The sequence below is a fragment of the Passer montanus genome, unplaced genomic scaffold, assembly GCF_014805655.1.
Source record: "Passer montanus isolate IOZ18808 unplaced genomic scaffold, ASM1480565v1 scaffold18, whole genome shotgun sequence".
Taxonomy (NCBI): Eukaryota; Metazoa; Chordata; class Aves; order Passeriformes; family Passeridae; genus Passer; species Passer montanus.
In genome coordinates this window covers 5403144-5426780 of record NW_024365381.1, presented here as the reverse complement: position 1 = coordinate 5426780, position 23637 = coordinate 5403144, and the positions used below count along the sequence as shown (strand labels likewise).

The window sequence follows — 23637 nt, the reverse complement described above, 5'->3', positions numbered from 1 at the left end:
TATTTGCTGTCTTTTTCAATGTGAAATAATACTTTGAGATGATCTATGTACACAAGGTGGTCAAGTCAAGCTGTAATATAAATATAATTTAAAAAGTATTTTACAGATAGTTATATACATCTGCTTATTTTACTTCTGGGCTACAAAAGAAAATTAAGGGGCCAGATACAAGCAGAAAAAAATTACGCAAAAATATACTGAAGAAATACATGTAAGTGAGAAAAATAATGCATTTTAAAAATAAAATTATTTGGTTCTGTGTTTAAGAACAAGGGTATACTAAAGCCAATCTGTCCCACTCCAGCCAAGCTGTCAAACAGGCACCTTTGTTAATGGATTGTGACTGTTTTTTAGTGTTTCACATGTTTTTAATAAGAAGTAAATTATTCTTATTTCATAACACAGCACAACAAGTAATGCTTTTAAAAATTCTCTGTGGGTTAATTGATTAATTCTTACCTGAAAGCTAGACTTGCTAAGTACAAAACCATAAGAAATATCATACACAATATACCAGCACTCATGCACATACATACACGCACACTCTCCAGCCTCCCTCCCCAGCCCTGCCTTCAAATTTCCCCAATTAAGAAGTTCACTCAGTTTTGCCTGGGCTGTAATTTATTTCTCAAGCTAAGTCTTTTGTTGTTCTTTCTGAACAAAACACACAGTACTTTTGTCCTTGCCCATTCAAATTAGAAAAACTTGTGGCTCAAAATAATGAAAACAATTTCACTTTTGTTATTAATCTTTTGTTTTAATCATAGTACTTGATAAACAGCTGAACAGGATCCTAGTTTAACAGAAGGATAAACAAGAACACTGGTGACAATTTGTTACAACTGCCTTAATGTACCTTTTGCTTAATGAACATTTGAATATGCAAGAAAGTATTTTTGGAGGACACCCCAAAAGAAAACAACTTGCTGGTTGAACAACAGAAACAACATCCTTTTTGCTATTATGTTGAAATCAAAGTAATTTATATATAAAAATAAATGTTATGTTCTAACAAGAACATTTTAGACAATTACATCTGTGCTTAACGAAAAAAATATTGGTCACTCAAGACTAGAATAATTAATATTTTAAAGGTTTTTAGATTATCAGAATGCATGGATACAACTCAACACAAACTGTAGCTGAAGGGAACCAGGACTGAAAATATCAATTTGTCCATCTGGAATAAAAATGCAACTAAATTAACTATTTAAAATACTACCATGGAATGTGACAGTAGATATGGTCCATACCTACTATATTGGAGGGAAGGAAAGTTTAACAAGTAATAATTCGTACCTTACACATTTAGTTAAATATAAACATTTGTTATTTATACATAAAGTTGCTTCCAAAAAACTATTAATAAGTGATTTAGTTGCACTTAAAATCAGTTTCAATTCTCATTTGCTGAGTATTAACTTTTCTTAATCTTAAATCAACTGTCACTAGTGCACTTTTAGTTAAAATTTCCCCTCAGATAAGTTTTAATCCTTTTAAAAGAGCCCCCTCACCTAAACCATGAATGTACAAAGTGGCAAAAGTTAATCCCTTTTAGTATAATCATAGTTTATATACTCATTTTATAGCCAATAATAAGAACAGGCTTTCCTTCGCAAAATCTCCTTCACAACTTGCAACAAATGCCACGCACTCAAAGGAAATAGTTAGGCGTGGCTAGCACTTGTAAAATGCCAAGGTCTGACAAGTCTTGTTGCTTCCTCCACATCAAGCATCTCTTACGTGAAAGAAGATTCCCTTCAGCTTGCCAAAAAGCTTCCACAAATCCAAGTTAGATGCTTCCTGGAAACAAAGATTTTTCAGCTCTGTTTGGCACAAGACTGATTCATCCTGCAGCTTTATGCTTTCCTCCACAGCACCCACACACCTCACCACAGTGATGGCATGCTCTCAAGGGGAGGTAGCAGCACATACATGGAGCAATGAACGAGAGTGCCACCAGTGCTAACCAGCGTAAGCAGAACTTGTCATCACTAGTGTCACACGAGCAAGGATCAGAGAAATCTCCTTCAGAGTCTGACATGCAGTGATACAGCATGCTCTCTGCGCAAAGCATGCAACTAACTTGGTAGATACATCTTTTAATAGGATCTGGCGCATCTTGACATTTTCCTCTGCCATTATCTTCATGATTAAACCTTTCCTGGCAGTATATACAGCGGGAACGCTCACCATCCTCTTTTCTTCTTTTTGAGTTTTTAAATTTTGATGAGGAAGGCTGAGTTTTAAATACCACAGAACTCTTTGAGTCTTTTAAGGAATTCAACTTAGTTCCATCTCCACATGGGTATAAATAGTCAGATTTTTTACTGTCTGATTTAGAAAATGGTATATTTGAGTCTGCATCATCCCTCTCCAGGTCATTCTTCCACATGTCAGGATGCCTGTAGTCCGCATAACGACGTATCAAAATGTCACGAGGGTTTATTCTGACAATTTCATCTTCGTCCTGAAAACTAACATGTCTGATTGACTTCAGTGGGACCTGAAAAGTAGAGGCAAAGTAAGAGAAATTTACTATGGTGAAGTCCCAAATTTGTGTCCACCTACAATGTAAATTTTAGATTAGAAAACTAAAAAACCAAGCCTTTTTTCTTTTGCTGACTGAGGATAAAAAAATTCAGGTTGTTTTCTCACTACTAAAATTTACAAACATCCCCACAATAATGAGTCTTCTGCAGGGCATTAGGTCTATGAGCTTCAGTATTCTTTCCTGACTTTTTCATGTCTCAGAAGAGCTTTGAGTATTTTGATATCCACATAAAACTTGATGCTGCTCTGTGAATTATGCTCAAAATTAGTGTGTTAATATCTTAAAGTGGGGGCTAATTCCACAAACTAATTATGCCTTATGTGCTGATTTCATGTGATGATCTGCTGCTTTAGGACTAACTCTCTGCTACATTCACTATTGTGTTATCCAGGAGAAGCTGTCCTTAATTCTTGCTGTAACTTTTCAAACACTCTCCAATTCATAACAACAGTACTGAATACTGGTAACTAATTATCAAGGCTGTGTTCTAGATGAGGATTTTGCAGTATGAAGAACAACATTCACTATGACAATCAATCAATAACAGCCTCTTCTGAATGTGTCTCTCCTTAGATAATATACAGTACTAACATTGATTAGCTCAGTACACAGGCAGGCAAAGATCCAAGTACTTCTTAAATTTTCAGTTTGTAATGAACTGACCATAATTTAAGACCTTTTACTTCAAAAGGCAAGTAGTAAGGAATGTGCTGAACACATACAAAACCACCAGAGAAATAAGGTGAGAGTTCTGCCTTACAGTGAAAGGGCGTGGGGACATTAAAAAGATGACAAAGATGACAAAATTCAGAGAATCATCCAAACTGAAATACTGCAGGCCTTAGAAATCTACGTGTAAGACAGTGAATTACCACTAAATGTTACTGTTATCACATTAGATAGTCATTGAAGTGACTTTCAAGAAAAGGTGCAAATAATGACAGGGTAAAAATTTAGCACATGTGTATAAAAGTAGCTCCTGAAAATAGCAGGCAGTGCAGTAAAAGAACAGGGGTCTCAGTATGCCCCAGTATTTCTACCTTACAGGCAGACAATTAGTTTCCTACACTGTAGGGCTGTTATAATCAGAGCCAGATTATGAGTGGGCTTCAAGTCAAATTCTGCCTTTTTTTTCTGTCTAGTGCACAGCCTGTAAACCATTTCTCAGAAAAGACAAAATACCCCTCCCCTCTCTAACCTACTAGTATTACAAATTCTTCTAGAATCATGAATTACTTGGGAATGATCTTTGGTATCAGTATTGTTGCTTTGAGCAGGTTTATCGTATTAGTACTCAAATTAATGAGAATGAATGTGTCACCATTCCACAGTCAAGTACAACAGTTAAACTGCATGTTCCTGATCTGTTGCAGTGTGTGAAACTACTGAAGATGTTGTTTTAGGTTAAAACACTTCTATGTCACTTTGCATGCATCTGTACTCCTACTGTGCTGAAGTCTGCATGTCCTGATTTTGGGGCAGGAGACAGAGAAGGGAAAAGGGAAGGCAGCTGTAAAAGAGGAAGGAAGAGCTTCTTAAAATATGCTATCTTCTGATTATGTAAGAATATCTGTAGCCTGCTCTAACCATCACTTCCCTGCTCAACAATCCTCGTGTGATGAGTACAGAACTGTAATTAGAGATGCTTTGCCCTGGGACTTTCAACTGGAGTATGCTAACAAGAGCAATTTTTTTCCTTGGCTCTAAGCCACATAGTTGAACTTCCACAAGGTTTCAAGGATACAGGGAGAAGAAAGGTTATACCCAATTCAGCTAGCATTGCTTCACTTCCATACTTCCCCAGGCTCCTATACAAGCAGTTAGGCTTCCCCTTTGCTTATAAAAGCAGACTACTTCTCAGCCCTATTCAGTTTTCAAACAAGAGGAAGAATCCATTGTTTAGCAAAAATAACTAACTATGGATAATGAGCTTATTTGAACATTTTACAGAATAAATTTATTTAAGAAAAAAAAGCCACAAAAGTTATTAGAATTCCATATGTTACAGGCATAAAGGATCCTTACCCTGCTGTCCACATAGACTATTATGCATGCACTTAAGACAGTAAATAAAACGCATTGTTTAAAAGAAAAAAACCCTAAAACCTCCATACAAAAATTCACCCTCAACTTCCCATTGCCCAGACAGCTAACAGCCATTAAGGATCACTACAAATACTAACAACAGTAGAATGTGATCTCTCTCCTTAGCCTCTGAAGGCTTTTTATTTGTTTGAGCAGAACACACCACATACGTAGAACTCATTTTTTTCAAGCCTTGAGTCCAACACCTGAAAATACTTAACTGGCATGTTACAAATAAGGCACCACTACACTCTTTAAGGCACTGATATTAAGAAATATTTTTTGAGCAGAACATGCTGAAAAATAAGCAAACTGAAGAAAGGCTGGAAAGAGCTTATTCATTGGGTATTAAATGGGACCTATGTGAATGCATGAAGTACATGAAAACTTTTGAACAGTTCTCAATCCAAATTCACATAGGTACAAATGAGAATAATGTACTTCGTCCTCTAAATAGTCAAAACTAAAACTCAGTACAAATGTCATCTATGTGAAGCTGAAGCAGGAAAGGAGGAAGAATATTACAGCAAACAAATTCCAAGAGAATCTGATTCTGACATGATTAGTCAACCAGAAATTAAGCAGAAAACTTTTGTTTATGCAACTGAACCCACAAGTATTGCACCTTACTTAAGGTTAAAGGGTGCCCCTTTAAACAAAGCACAGTCATTCTGGTACTGTAGCCCTTGCTGTTTCTCCTCAAAGAATTACACCTGATTTTGCTCATCTTGCAACTTCTCAGTATGAAGACACCAGCAGCTGGCTACATCATTGCAAAGTTTAACACACATCCACGTATCAGAAGCTGGAAAGCTGAAGGAATTGAGTATTTTTTACTAACAGTCAAAATATGACAGGTAAAAATCTGAATTGTCATTAATTATTTCTTTAGTTGGAGCATGTACTTCTTGAACTATTCAACTTATGAGCACATTCTTAAGTAAGAGTGTTCAAACTTATTTACACAAAATTGAAATAAACACAGTAATTAGCTCAAGATCTGCAGTGCCACCTGGTCACATGCATGGAGTTTAGCAGAACCAGTGCAGCGTGTGCACATATAGAATGTGAAGTTTTGGTGACTTGCCTGTGTTGTAAATGTGTGTGCTACAAGACCATGCAAAAAGCAGAGTGTCTGTTGCTTGCAAGTGGTGCTACAGTAGGAGAAGAATATTTTAAAGAATATCTATTTAAATTTTTATGGAATCCCCTATAACTTTTCAAGAACTGAATTCTAACATTGTCATTTGAAAGAAATTTCTATTTAATTTCTATCAGACAGACACAGACTAATCAGTTTAACATAGCCTAAGTTATCACTTCTGTGGTAGTTGATTTTATACATGCTTTTAAAACATACAGAAATTTCAAGCTACTGCACTTTTCTTTACAATGCGAGGAAGACTAACATGACATACATCACTGGTTACTGCAGCCATTAAATTTTAGCTGCAATAACCTAATCACCAATCCTTCTATTCTAAAAAATATTTACCATTGTCTTTGCAAGTAAATGGGAAGAGGGAAAAATATGTACCTCAACAGAAACAAAAGGTAAATATGTACCTTAACAGAAACAAAAATATGAGGTGACTTATACGAAGAGATAATTGGAGTAGATCAATGAATAAAGATAAAGAATTAATAATTTCAAGCTTCTTAGTTCTCCAGACAACAATGCTTACTTCTTTTGCCCAATAAAGCAGATTAAGTGTAGCTGATATAAGACTTAAGTACAACTCTATTTTTCTCTTGAAAAATAACTGAAGGTACTAAAAAGCTTTGTTACAAGCAACACAATTATTTGGTAAGTCTTCAGAACTACTTGAACTTGCATTTTGCTTTGACATCTGTTATTCAGTACATTCTAAAAGCTTCCCATGTCTTTGAGTCTAGACATAAGACCATCAAATTAATTGTAGTCCATCTTACTCAGACTACTTCTATAGTCTACAAAAATTGTCAGTTCTTTTACCTTTAGAAAAGAAGAAAAATGTATAGTGCTATATTGCTGTACCAAAGGCTGAATACTTTTCAATATTTCTAAGCAAAACAGTATTAATATACATGTAACTAAGATTGAGCTAAATGTCCAATTAACATTTTCTGAAAAAAAATTAAACAACTTTTTAAGGCTGCAGATGCTGAAATCTGCAATACAAAAACAGACTTGAAAGAAATTAAACACTTAATCACGTAGTCTGGTGCATTACAATGATAGGTAAATATCTTCACAAAGCTTTATCTCTACCCTAATAATGGTATAATATTTCAGCTGCAAAGTTTAATATTGAACATTTCAAGAAGTTGAAAGTACATGGATTTGGAGTGCAGTGATTTCTTGTCAGAAACTTCATACTGTGCCATCAACACAGCAAGCAAAGGAAAGACTACTTCTTTTATTGGTATTCTTACCTGGTTAGATTGGCTAGGAAAACAGGCTCGCCTGGTGTTGAAATCCTCAAATGTTGAAGGCCTTAAATTTGCACTGTTGTAAGTTTCACTGGTTACTACAGTTTCATGTTGAAAAAGGTGATCTTTCATTAGTGAACCTGATGTATTTTCTTGCGCAGTCTAGAACACATAAGAACTTCCTTGAAATGATTTTTGCATTTATGTAAAAACAACACTAAACCCAACAAGTTCATACATAAATGTGTAATATTCCACATAATGTATTAGAGGTATCCATAAACACCAGTGTTCTTAAAAGCACATTTTTAAAGCATTTAGAAATAGCCAAGTATTTTCTTTATTTTGAGTCAGCCTTTGTAAATTCAAAATTTCTCTGCAGACAGTAAACAACTTGGGCACTCGAGATACATGCCTTTGCAATACAGTTGCAAAGTCATACTTTAAGGAAATAGAGATTAACCTGTCTCTGAGATGATGTTTCCTCTAACTACCCATGAGGCTGCCAATATTTACAACTGGAGGAAAAAAAACACAATTGGAGAAAAAAAAATCTGAGACTATTTAATAAGGCAAATTCTAGTCAGATCTTTTAATAAATTAAAAGCAAAATCAGCTGGAAGAAAAAAAAATAGCCCATACTGGCCCAATTAAAATATCCAATTGCAGCAAGTGTGCATTAAACATGAATGGCTGTCATTTTGCAATTAGAGCTGTATCAGGCAATTTGATACAAAAAGTGAGACTATGAAGCAATACATGATGAGATAGCTGCAAGACCTGTGCTGTTCAGAAGAAGGAAGTATGTTTGGGTGGAATACTGGCTTGTAAGATGATCCAGTTTCTGAAATGAATTGAAAACATGAACAGTTCTCATTTTTTAAGCTTGACTAACTGGGACATACTTAGGATACAGCACAGCATTTTGATACAAATTCCATTGAGCTGCCAAAAATGTACTGTATGTTTTGTTTGCATTGAGGGATGCTGTAAAGTTAACTGGCTGTCATCATGGATAGCACTGAGAAAATTCTGGCATCATCCAGCTTCCAGCAATGAGAATGTTTCAGCTTTATTACAAGGATTTGTATGTATCAAGAAAATGTTTAGAGGAAAAGAATAAGAATAGTACAGAAAAATACAGCAGCAGAAGCAAACCTAAAGTTTTGGCAGGTTAAGTATTGACTCATTAGAATCATTAGTTTTCACTTATCAAAGTACTTAAGGAACTTATTCTAGGATTACATTAGTACCTCACAACATAAAAACCTAACATATCAAGTTCTAAGACATGTAGATAGTTTGAAGTAGCTGGTCTGCAGCTGATTTTGTAGGAGAAAGAAAATAATGATGTCACTAAATTTATATATATCTTGTTTCAGAAGCACTATGTGGGAAAACATTAAATTTAGTAATTAATTAATGATCAGTGTAACTAATAGTACAGAGCATACACCCCAAGAAAGACAAAAGCTCACTCAATCAGGGTAAAGTTCCCCTGAAAAATTTTGAAGACAGGCAAAACACCAAAAAGAAGTACTACTGGCAGATCCTTGAGCATGACACCACCACAAAGTAACTGACCCTGTTATCGTCAAAATTACATTTTATGGTCAAACATTTATGGGAAATGAGTATAAAAGATGTATTGGAATGACTAAAAACAATTAGACTTCAAATATGTATACTTATTTTAAGAGTAAAAAGCATCAAATATTAGTGCAATAGCAAACATCTTCATAGCAGAAGATACTCCTGGCAGATACATTGCCCAATGACATAAAAGGCTTCCAAAACAGTGGCTCAAACTACAGAAGAACTGCATTCAAAATGAGAAAGAAATGCCTACATCCATTTTTGGTCTGAGCAACGTTTAAAATTACCACAAATGTTTAAGCTAAGAGCCAGAAGCCATTTTACAGAAACCACAGTGATAAGCATCCCCTTTCCCCTTCCCCTGGCTATTATAAATTTGAGTGGTCTAGGAAGAAGGGAGCAAGCTGCAAAAACGTCTACTCCTTCCTTCCCGGGGAAAAAACATATACTTCCCACAAGCCTGTTTTTATCCCTGGGTTAGATTTGCAGTAGCCTGCATTATTTCCTGTCCCTGCAGGTGATTCACACCTTTCTTCTTTAAAAATAAACTATGTAACTTTAAAGTAAAAAAGACACATGCACATGCTCACACAGGCAGACACAAGTACTCCCCTTGGCAGTCAAGGAGGGCTCCATCTAATGAAGGACAAAGGCACAGATCACCTCTTACTGTGCTAACTAGCAGTGCCAGATGATGCACGAAACCCAAACCTTAATCTTAAAGCAAACCTTCATGCCCTATACACAGCAATTATCAAAGAATGCTTTTAGAAAATTCCAACACAGATACCACAATTCAAACAAATTGACTTCAAGGACAAATTTCAGGGTGGTAGCAGACAGAGAAAAGCATGTGACCTTTTGTAAGGCAAGAACTCGCCAGACAGCATTTCTGAAAGCACAATGCTCAGCTTACCATCCTATACCCTACAGGTAAGTGAACACAGACTAACTTCTGGTATTAAAATGAAAAGCAATCATGTCAGTCCTTTAGCCAATAAATATTCACTATGCTGAATTACAGAAAAGCCAGATGAACACGCCGAACTCTCTGCTTTTAATTAAACTGCAGTTTTGATACAGTCAAACCACGCTTATTAGCATCAAAAACCTTTTCCTTGGACAACTTCCTGCTCCAATGTGATGTTTTATTACAATGTCATAAACATCTGAAAACCCACGTTTATAATGGAAACACTGACAATCTGAAGTAGAAAGCCCTAGAAACAAAAACGGTATTGTGTTGAAAATGCATTTAAGTAAGAAGTAAACATATAAAGTTTTCCACAAGAACATATACACAACAAATATAGAGTATCACACACTAACACAGATGCACACATTCTCCTTTTCTACTGTCCAAAGCAATTAAACCGCCCACATTCAATATACTTTAACCACAGCCTGCAAAGTACAGTACTGGCATAGGTTATTCAGTATCATCTGTAAAGTAACCTACGCCAGTTTTTAATGCACAACGGAAATCTGGTTTGCTCCCAGCTGCTGGTATAATAATTACTGTCCTATGGTTGCTAAGAGATACTCTGAATTTTTTTCCAAGACTACTAAAACATTTCTGTGCGCACAAGCAAAAGGATGCTGGGTAAAGCAATAAAATGACTCCAGCTGTAGCTCTCCAGCAGAATTCAAAGCCAGATGACAGCTGTAGAGAAAATGAAAACCAGACTGAGCTTCTCTTGTTCTTCAAATTTTCTCTCCTTACTTCTCCCAGTTTGCCAGAGTTAAGTCTGGGAGAGAATTCAACATTGTTCTGCAAACATTGTTAAAAATGTTCTCCTCTAAGTAAGTTTAATGATTACACACAAGGATGGATGAGAGACCACATTTCCGCTGCATCCCAGTTCTTGCATTTACTTCCCATGAGGCCCGAAAATCTGCTGTTTGATGCTAACAACACAAAAAACGTTTCAATACTTTTTCCTTAATTTTTCAATTCTGAATAAATTATACAGGTTTCAAAAACATCTGAATGACTTCCTTCTGCTTTGGCTATTTCTGAGACTGATGGTGCAATATATTTGGCAAAGAAACTCTATTATTTTCAGGTGTGTGTTTCTGACATAAGCTGAAATATTACCTAGATTACTCTGAATATTTTATACAGTTTAAACTAAAAAAAAAGACACTTGGCATGTCTCTTTCTTCAAAGGCTTTTCCACCTGAATATATAGAGAACACTACATATTAAGAGGCTGCTAGGAATACTGGTGAGGGGAAAAAAAATTCCTCCTGTTTTTTATATACAACTCCAACAAAAAAGCTTAATAAACCAAAACGGTTTTAGCACAATATATAAACAGATTTGAAATTGGTAATATGAATTAGTATTACTTTTAGTTCTAAGAACTAGACCTAAGCAATTTATTAACTGCACTGTGTTTCTAATCTTTAGTGTTTTACCATGTAGTATTGTCTTATCCATAAAACAATACAGTGTGTCAAGGGTAAATTATTTCACATTTCCTTAAAAGTCATAATGGTATTTTTGCAAAATAAAATTTCTGCAAACATTTTGTTATAGAAAAAATAAATTGAGTGGTCATTGAAGGCCCTTATGAAGAGTCACAAAACAGTGTATTTACATAGCAGTGCATGAACAATTACTGTCTTCCCTGCCTGCACCAAAACCACTTAAGATGCATGTGAGTTTCAGGCCTTTCCCCCTTACTATTAACAAAAAGTCCAGTGTACGTACTTCTGAAAGAACAAGCCAAACTTTTTATTTTCTGCTTACAATTTATCAGTCTACAGTTTTCTTCTGCCAGTAGTAAGAAACTCAAAAGCATAAGTGATCCAATTCTTATTACTTCAAACAGTTAAAATGTGTTGGTAGCCTATAAATAACACCAATATGGCTGAATCAACAAAACCTGAAAAAATTAAAGTTCAACTACTCTATTTTTCAGTTCACAAAAGTAAGACTTACAGATTACAGGATCCAAAACCCCCATAAAAATAATTTTAAATGTATGAGCTCTAGATTTCATTTAGATTTACTTCTTGGGGGGAAAAAATTGGATTTTTTTTCAGTTAAGCTAGGTAAGTTTTAGAGCAATAAGTTTATATTTGGTAGAGGAAAATAACTGGAGCCAATATTTTAACAAACCAGCAAAGTGACTTACACAAGCTGCTCCTACATTCAAAATGCAAGGTTTTATACCAAAACCATCTCTACTTCCTAACAGAACAAATTCCCAATGTATATTTCCATGTAACTACATATATTTTTCCAGGGTACATTTACCAACATTATAGGAAGTCAGATTTCTGTTTGAAATTAATCTGGTAAGGCTAGGGCTTATTTGATGATATGAACAATTTGCATCTAGTAAGTTAATTAAACAACTAAAAATAATTGTAATAATTTAAGCAACCATGAAAACCCTTAAGTGACCATATTCTTTTAATACTAGGATTTTAATATTATTTGTAAAAAACATTAAAAGAGAGGCTAAAGAAACTACAAGGAAGCTATGTCTTCTTAAAATGATAAATTTGATCTTCAGCAAAAAGAATGCTTTCTCTGGGAGATTTTATTTACAAAATGTAAAAAAATCAAAAATTTAGTGAACCAAGGTCTAACATAGCAAGCGAATTGCTAGCCCAGAAGGCACAAGACAAGAGTTAAGTTTTTGGATTTACACTTAAGATATGCACATACAACTTTTGGACAATCACTATTTCTGCTAACTACATCTATAAAATGTGATAATACTTATTACAATGAAGCACTGAGATTTCACACTGAGATGATAATTTTTTATCTTCTTTACATCATTTTTTTTGCTCTCTGTAGCACCAAATACAACCAGCCAGTAAAATAATTAAGAAACACATTTAGCTGTCTTCATTATCTAGTCATCTTCATTTAAAAAATGAAACAACAAAAACAAGTCACTATGAATGAAATTTATGTACAAACCAAATACTATATTTATAATTCAAATGTACACTAAATATAGGATTCCTGCTGTTTAAGATGACTAGAACAGTATAGGAAAAACTACTCTTTAATATTCTATCCACACTCCAAAATGTCCTTGCATAGATGTACTCCAAAATATACTCAAAAATACAAATGGAGACTTTGGAAAATAGCTTATAAAATAAACAGGTAAAGAAAAAATCATTAAACCTTTTAAACTTAGAAGTGGCAAAAAGTGGGGGACAAGTCAACATGACTCTTCAAATATTCAATACAGTCTCCTTAAAGAATGATGGTCTTATGCATCAAGTTAAAACTGGGGTATCCAGTTTCACTTCTCAGAATAAGAGTCTTGAAGGGGAAGGAATTAATAATTTGAAAGAGAATGTGGACAATTTGGTATTTCAAAGGTATTCTTGGAGACTAGACCTGATGCCTGTAACTAAAATGGTGTAGCTTTTCTACACTCATGTGTATAAGTCTGCAATTACAGCTTCATTATTGATACATAAACCTAGTTTAGATGAAGCATAGCTAAACCAGGGTGGATTCAGTCTTTTCCGCATTTTTTTTTCTCCTTCCTTCTGATAAATGCTAGTATCAGTATCACTTATTTTACTTTGCTATGCAGAGATATGGTAAGAGATATTGGCTAGCTTTTTTTGTGTTTAGAAAACAGGACATCTATCCACAGCACAAATCCACAGTTAAACAGTCTATTGTGATGATGTCATTAAGTATGTTTTCCTGTCTAGAATGTAAAAGATAGTTCAGCCAGCAGTTTGTACCACACGAGATTGTTTGTACCTTTAATATATATATGGTGTGTGAGTATTTATACATATAAAATCTGGTTTACAGATATAAAAAATATATAGATTTTAAAAAATGGAATATAAAGTAAACCTACATTTAAATATGTAAATAGGTGATGTATTGGTATTCATATGTAGAGAATACATGTCGTAAATATACTTTTCTCCACTGTCTCAATAACAAATTTGTAACTATAATGAATCTCAGATATTTTCCTCAATTTTGGCATCCTTATATAGAAAGGTAAAAAACAGGTAACAAAATCAGACAATTGGTTTGTTCTAATCTCATTAGGCCTGTAGAAACTGTTCAATTATTAATCCTTGCAACAAAGCGTGTTTAAGAAAGTCTTTCAAGAGCTGATTAAGGACTGCATTATGTTTGGCACATATTTCCTTCACCCTGTAAAAATATAATCTCTTTTTTAAAATCTGAAATATCTAATATTCATAGCAATTTTACTTTCAAGTGCCTTAAAGTAAAGAACTGCAAGTAAAGAACAACAGGTAGTTAAACAGCCAACACTTACACAAAGTAATACTTCTACCACAAAATGAAAAGATATCAGGAGGCTTCTGTATTGCCACTTCATTGCAGCATCCTTTCTAAATACTTGACTCTCAGTCTCCTATCACATCCTTAAAGTCAGCTGCTAATTTTCTTGATTTTGTTTTCTAGAGGTTCTACACTAGAGCTATTTACACTGATACAGGATTTATTATTGCATAAGTGACAAGACTCCTTCCCAGAAGAAATCACTTAGCAACACTCAGTTTTCTGAATAGTCACTAAGACCCCTAAGTCAACTTATTTCTTTACCATCTTCATATTAATTTAAATTTCTGCACTCTGAAAACAGAATACGTGTGAACGAAGACATGTTTGTCCCTAAAACCATAAATAAGAAGGGAAAAATGACAAGAATACATAGACACAAGTAGGACTTATTCACTTACAATATAGTTATTTAGTCTCTGTGTGTGTATATATATATCCATAATGGTTTTTTGTACTGGCTTTTTAATTACATGGTTCTTGGATATTACCAGGCAGTGCTATGCATCAGTGTTACCGTACTTACGGTATATGATGTGGTATACTTATAAAGCACTGTAACTATGAAGCATGGCTGCACATAAATTTTTATCTCTTAAGCCATTATGACCTACAGAAACTGAATAGTGCAAAAATGATCAATACAAACTTGAATCTCAACAAGTGAGTACTTTATCTTCATTGTGTTTTTAAAAATTGTCTGCACTTCTGTCTTTGTTTGGACTGGATTCTTTCAACCATTGTCTCAGCATCTTTTCAACTCTAACCATTTGATGTTAGAAGAGTTTTATCACTGCAAAGGGAAATCTAAGGAAACAAACAGGAGGTACAAGTGAAAAGATACTTTGTTCCTCTATTTTCTCTTTCCCAGAAAAATATTTCTTATTTCAATAAGATCAAAGAGGATATATAACTTGAACACACATACTGAACTTAAAAATTAAACTCAGGATACTTAATTATCCTATGGAGTAAATAACTATTTGTTTTAGGACAAATAATATTATAAGTCTTCTAGACAATTCTTCTAGAACTTATTTCATTAAACTGAATTTTGCTATTGCTCTTATTTTGCTTATTCTCAGTAATGAGAGCAAAATCTTTTCTGTACATTTGTAAAAGGAAAAATGCACAATTAATTTAAAAATTTACTCACTTGAAAGCAGTCTTCTGCCACTTCAACATCATTTTGGGAGGGTGGATAACCTTCAAATAAAAAAAAATAGTAGACAAGGTTATTTTCCTCGTATTTACCACTTATTGCTTCCAGTTATCCAATTCATCTCTCAATATCTAGAGATAATTATTTATATAATCTTGTTTTAACCTATAGATCACTGCATTTCAAGTTGATTTAGTAAGCATCATTCATTTCTACACTGCATTTTCTATAATGAGTATTCCCAGCCACACTCCTCTCTCTTGTTCCCACCTTTCTTATAAAAGCATTTTCAAAGTGTCATCAACAGCCAGAAGCTGTTGAAAGCCTTTGAAAAGGAGTATATTCCTTTTAATGTAGCATTTTGAAAATTAAAGGGAGACACATTTAGTTGGCATGAATGCACACTATGTTGTATTTTGCTATAAACCAGCAGAAATTAGAAGTGTGAGACCCTAAGAGAAAAAAATTACTCTTATGTTCTCTAAATATTTGTCTTGCAGGGATATGGATCATACCAACAAAATTCCAAAGCAGTCATTAGAGTATGTCAAAAAGCACTTCCCTTTAGAAACATGCTCCTCCCCTTCACTAGTAGGATAACACATATAAAATCCCTGAAGTTACTTTTTACAAGCCTGAAAGAGACGTTCTTTCAATTCAATAGACACATGTTCTCTTCCCTCCCTGTCTCAAACTAGCAATACATTTATCATATTTTCAGCTCAGAATCTAAGCTTGATGATGTCCTCCAGTTTGCTCACTGGTTTCCATTAATTCAGTGAAGCTCTGGAACCAGCTGGCCATATTGCTATCTGAGTAAATTCTTCTTCTGTTCCTAAAAAACCTGTCCTCAGAACCACGCTGAACACAGAACTACTACTAATTCAGCTGTTAGCAAAAAATAAGACTATTAACTGAAAGTATGTGCAGATAAAAAGAGAACTCAATAGGTCACAAATCATTCAACTTCCCAGCTTATCCTACAAGAACACAGGAGTTGCAAAAAGCTTCTAAGATCCAAGTGAGAGAATATTACACTCCAGCTTCCTCCATTTCTTCATGTCTAAAAGAAAGAGGCAATGCTTTATTACGTAGGGATGCTTTAGGAAATTACCTTATTAGTGTTTGTGAAACAGTTTAAGACACTTGAATGAATGGCACTTCAGAAATACCAGAAGTACTATTTCAAAATCTATTAAAATCCCAATATACTATAGTTTGATCCACTTCCTTAAATACTGTCCATGTAAATGTTACACAAAGTGCTTTGACATCTTTTTTAGTAAACACTCAATATTCATCCACCCCACCAAGTCTTTCACCTGAAATATGTACCTTGAGAAATATCCTCTACTGCTCTCCGAATACCTCTATCAAATGCTCTTGCATCAGCAGGACTTTGAAATGTGAGGCCAAACTTTTTGTCATCAATCTTCCAGTGGTAAAAAGTAGGAGTAACTTTGTTGTAAACAAGGTCTTTCTTTAATGTGCATTCCAAGACCACCTTTCAGAAAGAAAACAGAAGACATCAATGACCAATATATCAAATTTGAGAACACAAGGTAATCTTTGTGAACTACCTAAAACATACATCACAGAGGTCTCTTTTCAAATTTCTTCCTGCTACAAGGATGTAATTTTAACTTAATTTCCATCATGGCCAAATTATTCACGATCAGTTGCTGATAAATGGTATGGGTTGAAGACACTATTTGTTTACTGAGTCAACTTCCCTATTCAAAAATCTCATACCCATAAAAGTATCTCATACCTGCAACAACCAGTACAGACTTGGTAGATGTTCAGCAGCTGAAACAGGTCACATCCCTGCAAAAAGCATTATGTGTGCTGATATCAAATTTTACTCTAACACTGAGATCTACATCTCAGTAGGATAACATCTTTTAGCACTAGACTAACTTCATGCTGCTTTCAGGCACATTTTCAGATTTCTCCCAGAAAGGCTACTAGACAAGTGAAAGTAATACAAGAGAATTGTTAAAAAAATAAATGAAATTAATAAAACCTAAAATCTTTATGAGTGTACTAGTGCCTACACCTCGACAAAAACACATTTGTGGCTCATGTTCAACTATAAAAAAAACCAGTAACTGTGAATAATTAACAGAAGTATTTGGCTACAAAATCATTAGAGGTATACATGTTCCTTCAGTTCTAAAGCAAAGTCCGTCTTCACATAGAATCATAAAATGTTTGCATTGAAAGAAACCTCAAAGGCTGTCCAGTTCCAACCCCCCTGACATGGGCAGGGACACCTTCCACTACATCAGGTTGCTCATAGCTCCATCCAAAACAGCCTTGAACACTTCCAGGAGTGGAACATTCACCGCTTTTCTGGGCCACCTGTTCCAGTGCCTTGCCACCCTCACAATAAAGAATTTTTTATAGTGTCTTTCTTTTTATAGTATCTAAATCCACTCTCTTTAAATTTGAAGCCATTCTGCCTTGTCTTGTCAATAATCCGTTAAATAATCCCTATCCAGCCAGCTTTTTCTGCAGGCTCCCTTCGGGTACTGGAAAGCCTTATCATTTCCCCTTTAAATAGACTGATTTTAAAAATATATTTGCATATTTAGTTTACTGGTAAAAATTATTTTAAGCAACATCGTTGCACAGAGTGCTTATTGATTAAAAAAAATCCAATGTGAACAAGCAAGTATGGAGGGAAGTGCATTGATCTGCTCCCAGTGCAGTATGATAAAGCTCCCAGCAAGACATGTCTCTCTGTATTAGTATTTGATGATGGAGGTCTACACTGACTGAGAGATGAATGAGGAATTTCAATATTCTATCATTTCATTGATGCCTTTCTAGAAGTTTTTTATTTTTTGTTACATATGTGGCTTTTTAAAAGAAAAAATACAAATTTCCTCACAGGATATCGTAAAATTAGTTTAAGTATAAACAACTGAGAAAACCCCTCAAATTGAAAAAAAATATAAATGTATTCGGGTTATTCTTATATATTCTTTGTGTTCCTCTTCTCCTTTCACTGTCTAATTATTACATAGGCAAATAGGTTTTTTCTCTTGCACTTCATTATTTATTCCCCCTACAACCCACCAGTAATCATCTCCTCTCCACTGTTACTGCCTTCTACCTCTGCCTCTAGAAGGATAATAATCTATCTGCACATATAAACTCCTTTAGCATTAATGCAATTTTTTGTTTCTCCACTTGGATCTCCCTAAATGGTCAACAATATGTAGATAAAACTGCTTAGGAAGGAGAAAACATAAAAAGGAATCTGTTTGCTGTAGGTCTGTGGGAAAAGTTGTTGCAGGAAGAAAAAAAGGATTATTCTGCAGTTATAAGCTGCATCAAATAGTTGTTCTATTCCTCTGGATGATTTCAAACTTGCTTCCTCTTTTAAAGAGCAGTTAAAAAGGAAGGCTTCTCACACCACTGCCTTTTCTAGGTCTGAGAGCTCTTTAGGGGGAATCTCTAATACATTAACACCAACTATTTTCACAGTCTATTTTGTGTGCCGTGTCATCCAAAACATCAACAAGAGTACTGCAAGCCTGATTTTACAGCATCACAATGAATTTCTGGTGCCCAAGGGATTAATTCAGATTATTTCATACTGAAAATTCATACCCAGTAAAATTTTTACCACTAGAGATAAAAACTGGATTAAAACTTCACTGAGTAGAAGCTATGGTTTTCAAAGACACACAATCCAAACTAGAAAATTCCCAAACCAACTCCCTCCGGCCCAAAAAGCAACACTTACCCCCCACTTCCAACCCTCACCTATTATATAACAAGCTTTGATTAACAAAACAAGTAAACATCCAACCCAGCACTGTAATTGTTTCCAACTTGATTCAAGGAAATAACACATTTGAGGAGGTGACACTGATTTTTCCCATCTAAACCTGTATTGAAACAGACTGCTTAACACAGAAGATATAAGTGAAAGGGCATTGAAAAGGGAAAAATATGTTGCATTAAAATTAAGCAAGACTTGATTCCTGCCCTATCTGAGAGAAAGCTGAAAAGTTACAGGTCTCAGTTAGCAGTGGGACACAAATTTATAAATATTCAGCACTTCAATAGTACTTGTTACATTCAGAAATACAAAAAATGCAAATCAAATTAAAAAACATACCAACTATCCCCAGAAGAATTTTTCTGTCCCTGAAACACTTCTATGCTTTGCAGCAATAGTGAATTTTTAGATTGTAAAACTTAATTTTGCCAAAGGCTACCTTATGCTCAAGCATGTGAAGGATCATGGGGGCTGGGGAGGAAGTATCCCCCTACACACATTCTCCAAGGCCTGGAAATGGAAACCAGGCTTTTTCAATGCAGATATATTTCAAAATTCCAATTATTTTTAAAGTGCTTTGCTATGGTTCAGAACTCTCCACATCATAGGTGAAGGTCATATACTCTTCCACATGGTTACCCAAAATAAGCACTCCCAAACCTTCTTAGGTAGACCTTCCCCAAGATCTCCAGGGATAAGCACAGCAAAGGCCTGAATATTTGTAAATAAAATGCCTACACAGCTTAACTAAGCTTAACCCATAGGTTACTGTTCTGAAGGTTTTCTTCATTTGGAGACTTAAACATAAGACTTCCATACCAATATGAAATATCTACCTTGGCACATAACAGAAAATTATAGGAGAATCAGACTCAAGTCAGAAGAAAACCAGATCCACATGACCAAAATTTAAATTCTCAAAGCATAAATATAGAGCCCTATTTATGCTTTATGTCTCCTGTTATTTAATGAAAAGCTCCTTTTAATATCTAGATGTCATTTAAATGTAACACTAATGAATTCATTGCTACTCAAAAATACTTGTTTGCCTAATGTTTCTTTTCTCACCTCTAAAAACTAAATTTTTTAAAGATAATAAAATCTATATGGCTTATGTAGACAAGATCCATCTCCAGAGTCAGAAATTTTCTACTTCAGCACTTAAAACTCAAATATTTTTAAACAGAAATAAAATGAGTATGGAAGACATGACATAATTATTTACAGCTTATTTCAGTAAAAAAAAGAAAACCAAAAAACTTTTGCATTTGATACAAATTTCTACCTTGGTAACAGACCCCATAATTGAACATTTTGAGATCCTGGATACTATTTTACTGGCTTCTAGCTGTACTTTCAAAGCTTACAAGAGCACATGTAAGATAGACAGCTTCACTGTTTCTCATTCCCAACCCAAATCTACACAGTTTTTCAATGCCTTTTCTGCTTTACTCCTGGGAACAAGCAGCACCACCTTCATGTTACAGAGTACAAGCCCAGTGCCACAGTAACCATATGACATAATTATTCTATGTATACTTTTGATTCAGTTCAAAAAAGATGATGATATACTGGGCTCTACTACAGCCATCAGAATCAACCTTCCCTCAAACTTCAAAGACAATTTTAAAAATAAATATTTAAGTTTGTAAACAGCAGATTTTCAGAAGAGAAAGGTATTTGTATTCAGTTTTAGCTTTGTGTCTCTCCCTTTACACAATCAGTTTTTGTTCAAAGGAAAGATTTTAAACTTTGTTACTCCTGTTTCATCATCTAAAAGATACTAGTAATATTTTTTTTTCTCCTTTGATAAAAACTTGCGTGACAAAAGTCTGGAGAAGAAAACAAACCAGAGAAGTCTATTAGACTTTTCATTCAAGAAGCTAAAATTCACCAAAGCCTAAAAACCAGTAAGTTTGAGCCTAATATGTGCTTAGCTATTGAGATAGAAGAGAGCCACTGCAAACACTGAAAGAGAACAGAGCAGATCTGACCAGGTTATGAGGGAGTGCAATTGTTCCAAGCAGACTGGCTGGAGCCTGATCTAGGAAGGTGATTATAATAAAGGGGGAAATGTGTAATTATGGGAAAAGTCTTCATGAAATACCCTTGCATTCCAACACAAATCTAAACAACCTGAACAAACTAGCAGGGAGCATTCTGTCTCAAATTAATTCAATGGAGCCAGCACTTTGATTTTCTTCTCAGATAACTAGGATGCTTTTTGTGAATGCCACAAGATGTTTTAAATACCTGTGTACTGCACAAAAATTTTGGAAGCTCTACATGTAGTCTGAAGCTGGTTCACAGAAGGGCTGACAGCAACCTGCCTCTCAGGTCTAAAAAGAAACAAGACAAGCCCTCTCCAATGAGGATCTTCAATACTTTTATGTTCATTCTGGAGTATTTAATTTATACAGCTGACTTACAGACTGAGATCTATTGTTATAATTAAATGCCTGCATAGTCAAACCACGACAAAAATACATGGAAAGATCTGGCACACTGGAATGGAACTGCAATGTAGTGCCAGAAGCAGCAACTAAAGCTAATTCCTCTTCAGTATAACCATTTAAGAGGCATCTGGAAGATACCTTCATCAAATACCTCATCTATGGATTTCAAGCTGGTTTGGAGAGAATTTCACCTTTCTATTGACACATTGGTTAAACAGTTGTACTGGCATTATGATTCCCATTTATATCAGGTAAAAACTATAGATCTGAACTCCATTTACTTTCTAACCTAAGATATTTCAGAACCTATGCTTCCCCATGTCACAGAAAAGTGTTCCAAGTTCCACACTCCAGGCTTCCAGGACAAAGGAATTTCCGTACCTTTTCTGGAAGCTAACTAGTTCACAAAAGAACAGACTTAGTGGCCAGAGCTAATCAAGATATAATCTTGATTAGAAAGGTATTTTAGCAACATGTAATGTGACTTTAGAGATTGTGGGGAAGTTGATTTGTAAGAAATGACTCTCTCTTTTAATCCATAGAAGTATTTTCAGAAACAGCTGTGTGTACCTTGCAAAAGAGTTAGTGAACTGGAAACCATGGTCCAAGTGACTTGTAGATATTACAGTAGATTATTAATTAAATATTCCTGAAGACACATGTAGTCTGAATAACTGAAATGTTAGAAACTGTTCCGGAAGCTTTTTAAAAAAATTGTAACACTCTTCTCAAATACAATGGCAGAGCAACCAACTAAACAGCATACTACTAATTTCAAAGATTATTCAGGCATTGAGATTTACGAAGGGCATTCTAAAATGAGACTAAAGGGAAGCTGATGCACAGAGACAGTAGATTCAGCATAACATTTCCACAAAATCTGAAGATTATCAAAATATTTCGTCTTGACTCAATAGCAAATGCGGTGGCTTCCACTTTTACTTCACTTTTAAATAAAAAAGATAAAATTATTATGAAATATAATAGTCACCTAGCACTTCTATTTGGACTAAAACCCCATTTGTCTGGCTTCATTAAAGAAAAGGCTAAAATATGTGCTTGAATCCACAAGAATATCCTAAGACTGAATGTAAAACCATTAATCATATTGAAAGCATAATGATCAGAACAGTTTTAGAATCAGTGACATGTCCAACAGAATTTCTCTTTCAGTGCCTGCTACCTCCTGCCCTTCTAAATAAGCATCATGACCTAATTTTGTCACCACATTTCTTGGTGTAGGATCTTGTTTCTTTTGTGCCAAGTGGGGTCTTCTTGTATTCCATACAACTTGGTCATTAATTCATTACAGATTAGCTGTTGCTTATAATTTCATTAACTGAAGTCTGTAGAAATACATGAATACACAGTGACTTTCATTCAGTTATCAATTAATTACTGGTTCTCCAGTGTTCTTCTTCACACCCTAAATCTAAATTTGTTAGTTTTCTGAGCTTTAATCAATATCCACGGAAGAGATGTTTGTCCTAGCTGCACTTCTTCCACCTTTTATCCCATGTTTTGGAGGGGCTGTCTTCCAACAGCAACTTCACATAACTACAGCAAGATTACAATCTTGTTAGATCACATTTGGGGGGCAAGTACAAGGAAGACAGATGGACACAGGATGGGACACACACAAAAAACCAAAACCAAAACAAACTGTTCAAGACAATAAAGGTTTGGAAAACATATTCATGCTAACATGAGCTTGATTTTAGACAGGAAGAGGAAGAGAAACATTTAAAACCTTCTACCAGAAGTGGAAACAAAACAAGTCTCGCCTAGGGGAAATGGGAGAGAGGACACTGCAAACAGATCAGGACACTGATGACAGGACATTTTTATATGCATGCAGGCAAAACATTAAACCAGTCTTTACTTCAGAGCATTTTATTATTCTTAAGGCGAGCTGTGAATTTTCCAAGTATGAAGAATTAAGAAAAAATTATCAAGTATCTTTAAATGCAATTAAGCCTCTCAAAAAGAGCCTCAGCAAGGCTAAAAAAAGTTCTAAAGGGAACTACTGCAAAGTGAGGAAGGAACTGCAGGTGCACGTAGCTGTGCGGGAACACAGGGTACTCTGCTAATCACACTACGCCCCACTGAAACAACTGAGTCAGCAGAATTTCTATTTATATGCTCTCTTCCTACAACAGTCACAGTCAAGGCAGAAAAATCAGCAGTCCTGCCTCAGGGGAGAAACTGGTGTGCTTGAGGAAGGGCCAGCAGTACTATAAGTAATTCTGTCTTTTAAGC

The 23637-nt window shown here is 34.9% G+C and overlaps 1 protein-coding gene across 1 annotated transcript in view; it reads right to left on the bottom strand.

Annotated features, from left to right (window-relative positions):
* Window positions 1-603: 603 nt before the first annotated feature.
* SPRED1 (sprouty related EVH1 domain containing 1) overlaps window positions 604-23637 on the bottom strand; it is a 59278-nt gene continuing 36244 nt past the window's right edge. Inside the window, exons 3-6 of the mRNA XM_039705043.1 lie at window positions 16462-16630; window positions 15121-15170; window positions 7055-7213; window positions 604-2506 (exon numbers count right to left, since the gene is read on the bottom strand). Of these exons, the coding sequence (XP_039560977.1) occupies window positions 1847-2506; window positions 7055-7213; window positions 15121-15170; window positions 16462-16630 (1038 nt within the window). The 3' untranslated portion in view covers window positions 604-1846. The remainder of the gene's footprint in view (window positions 2507-7054; window positions 7214-15120; window positions 15171-16461; window positions 16631-23637) is intronic.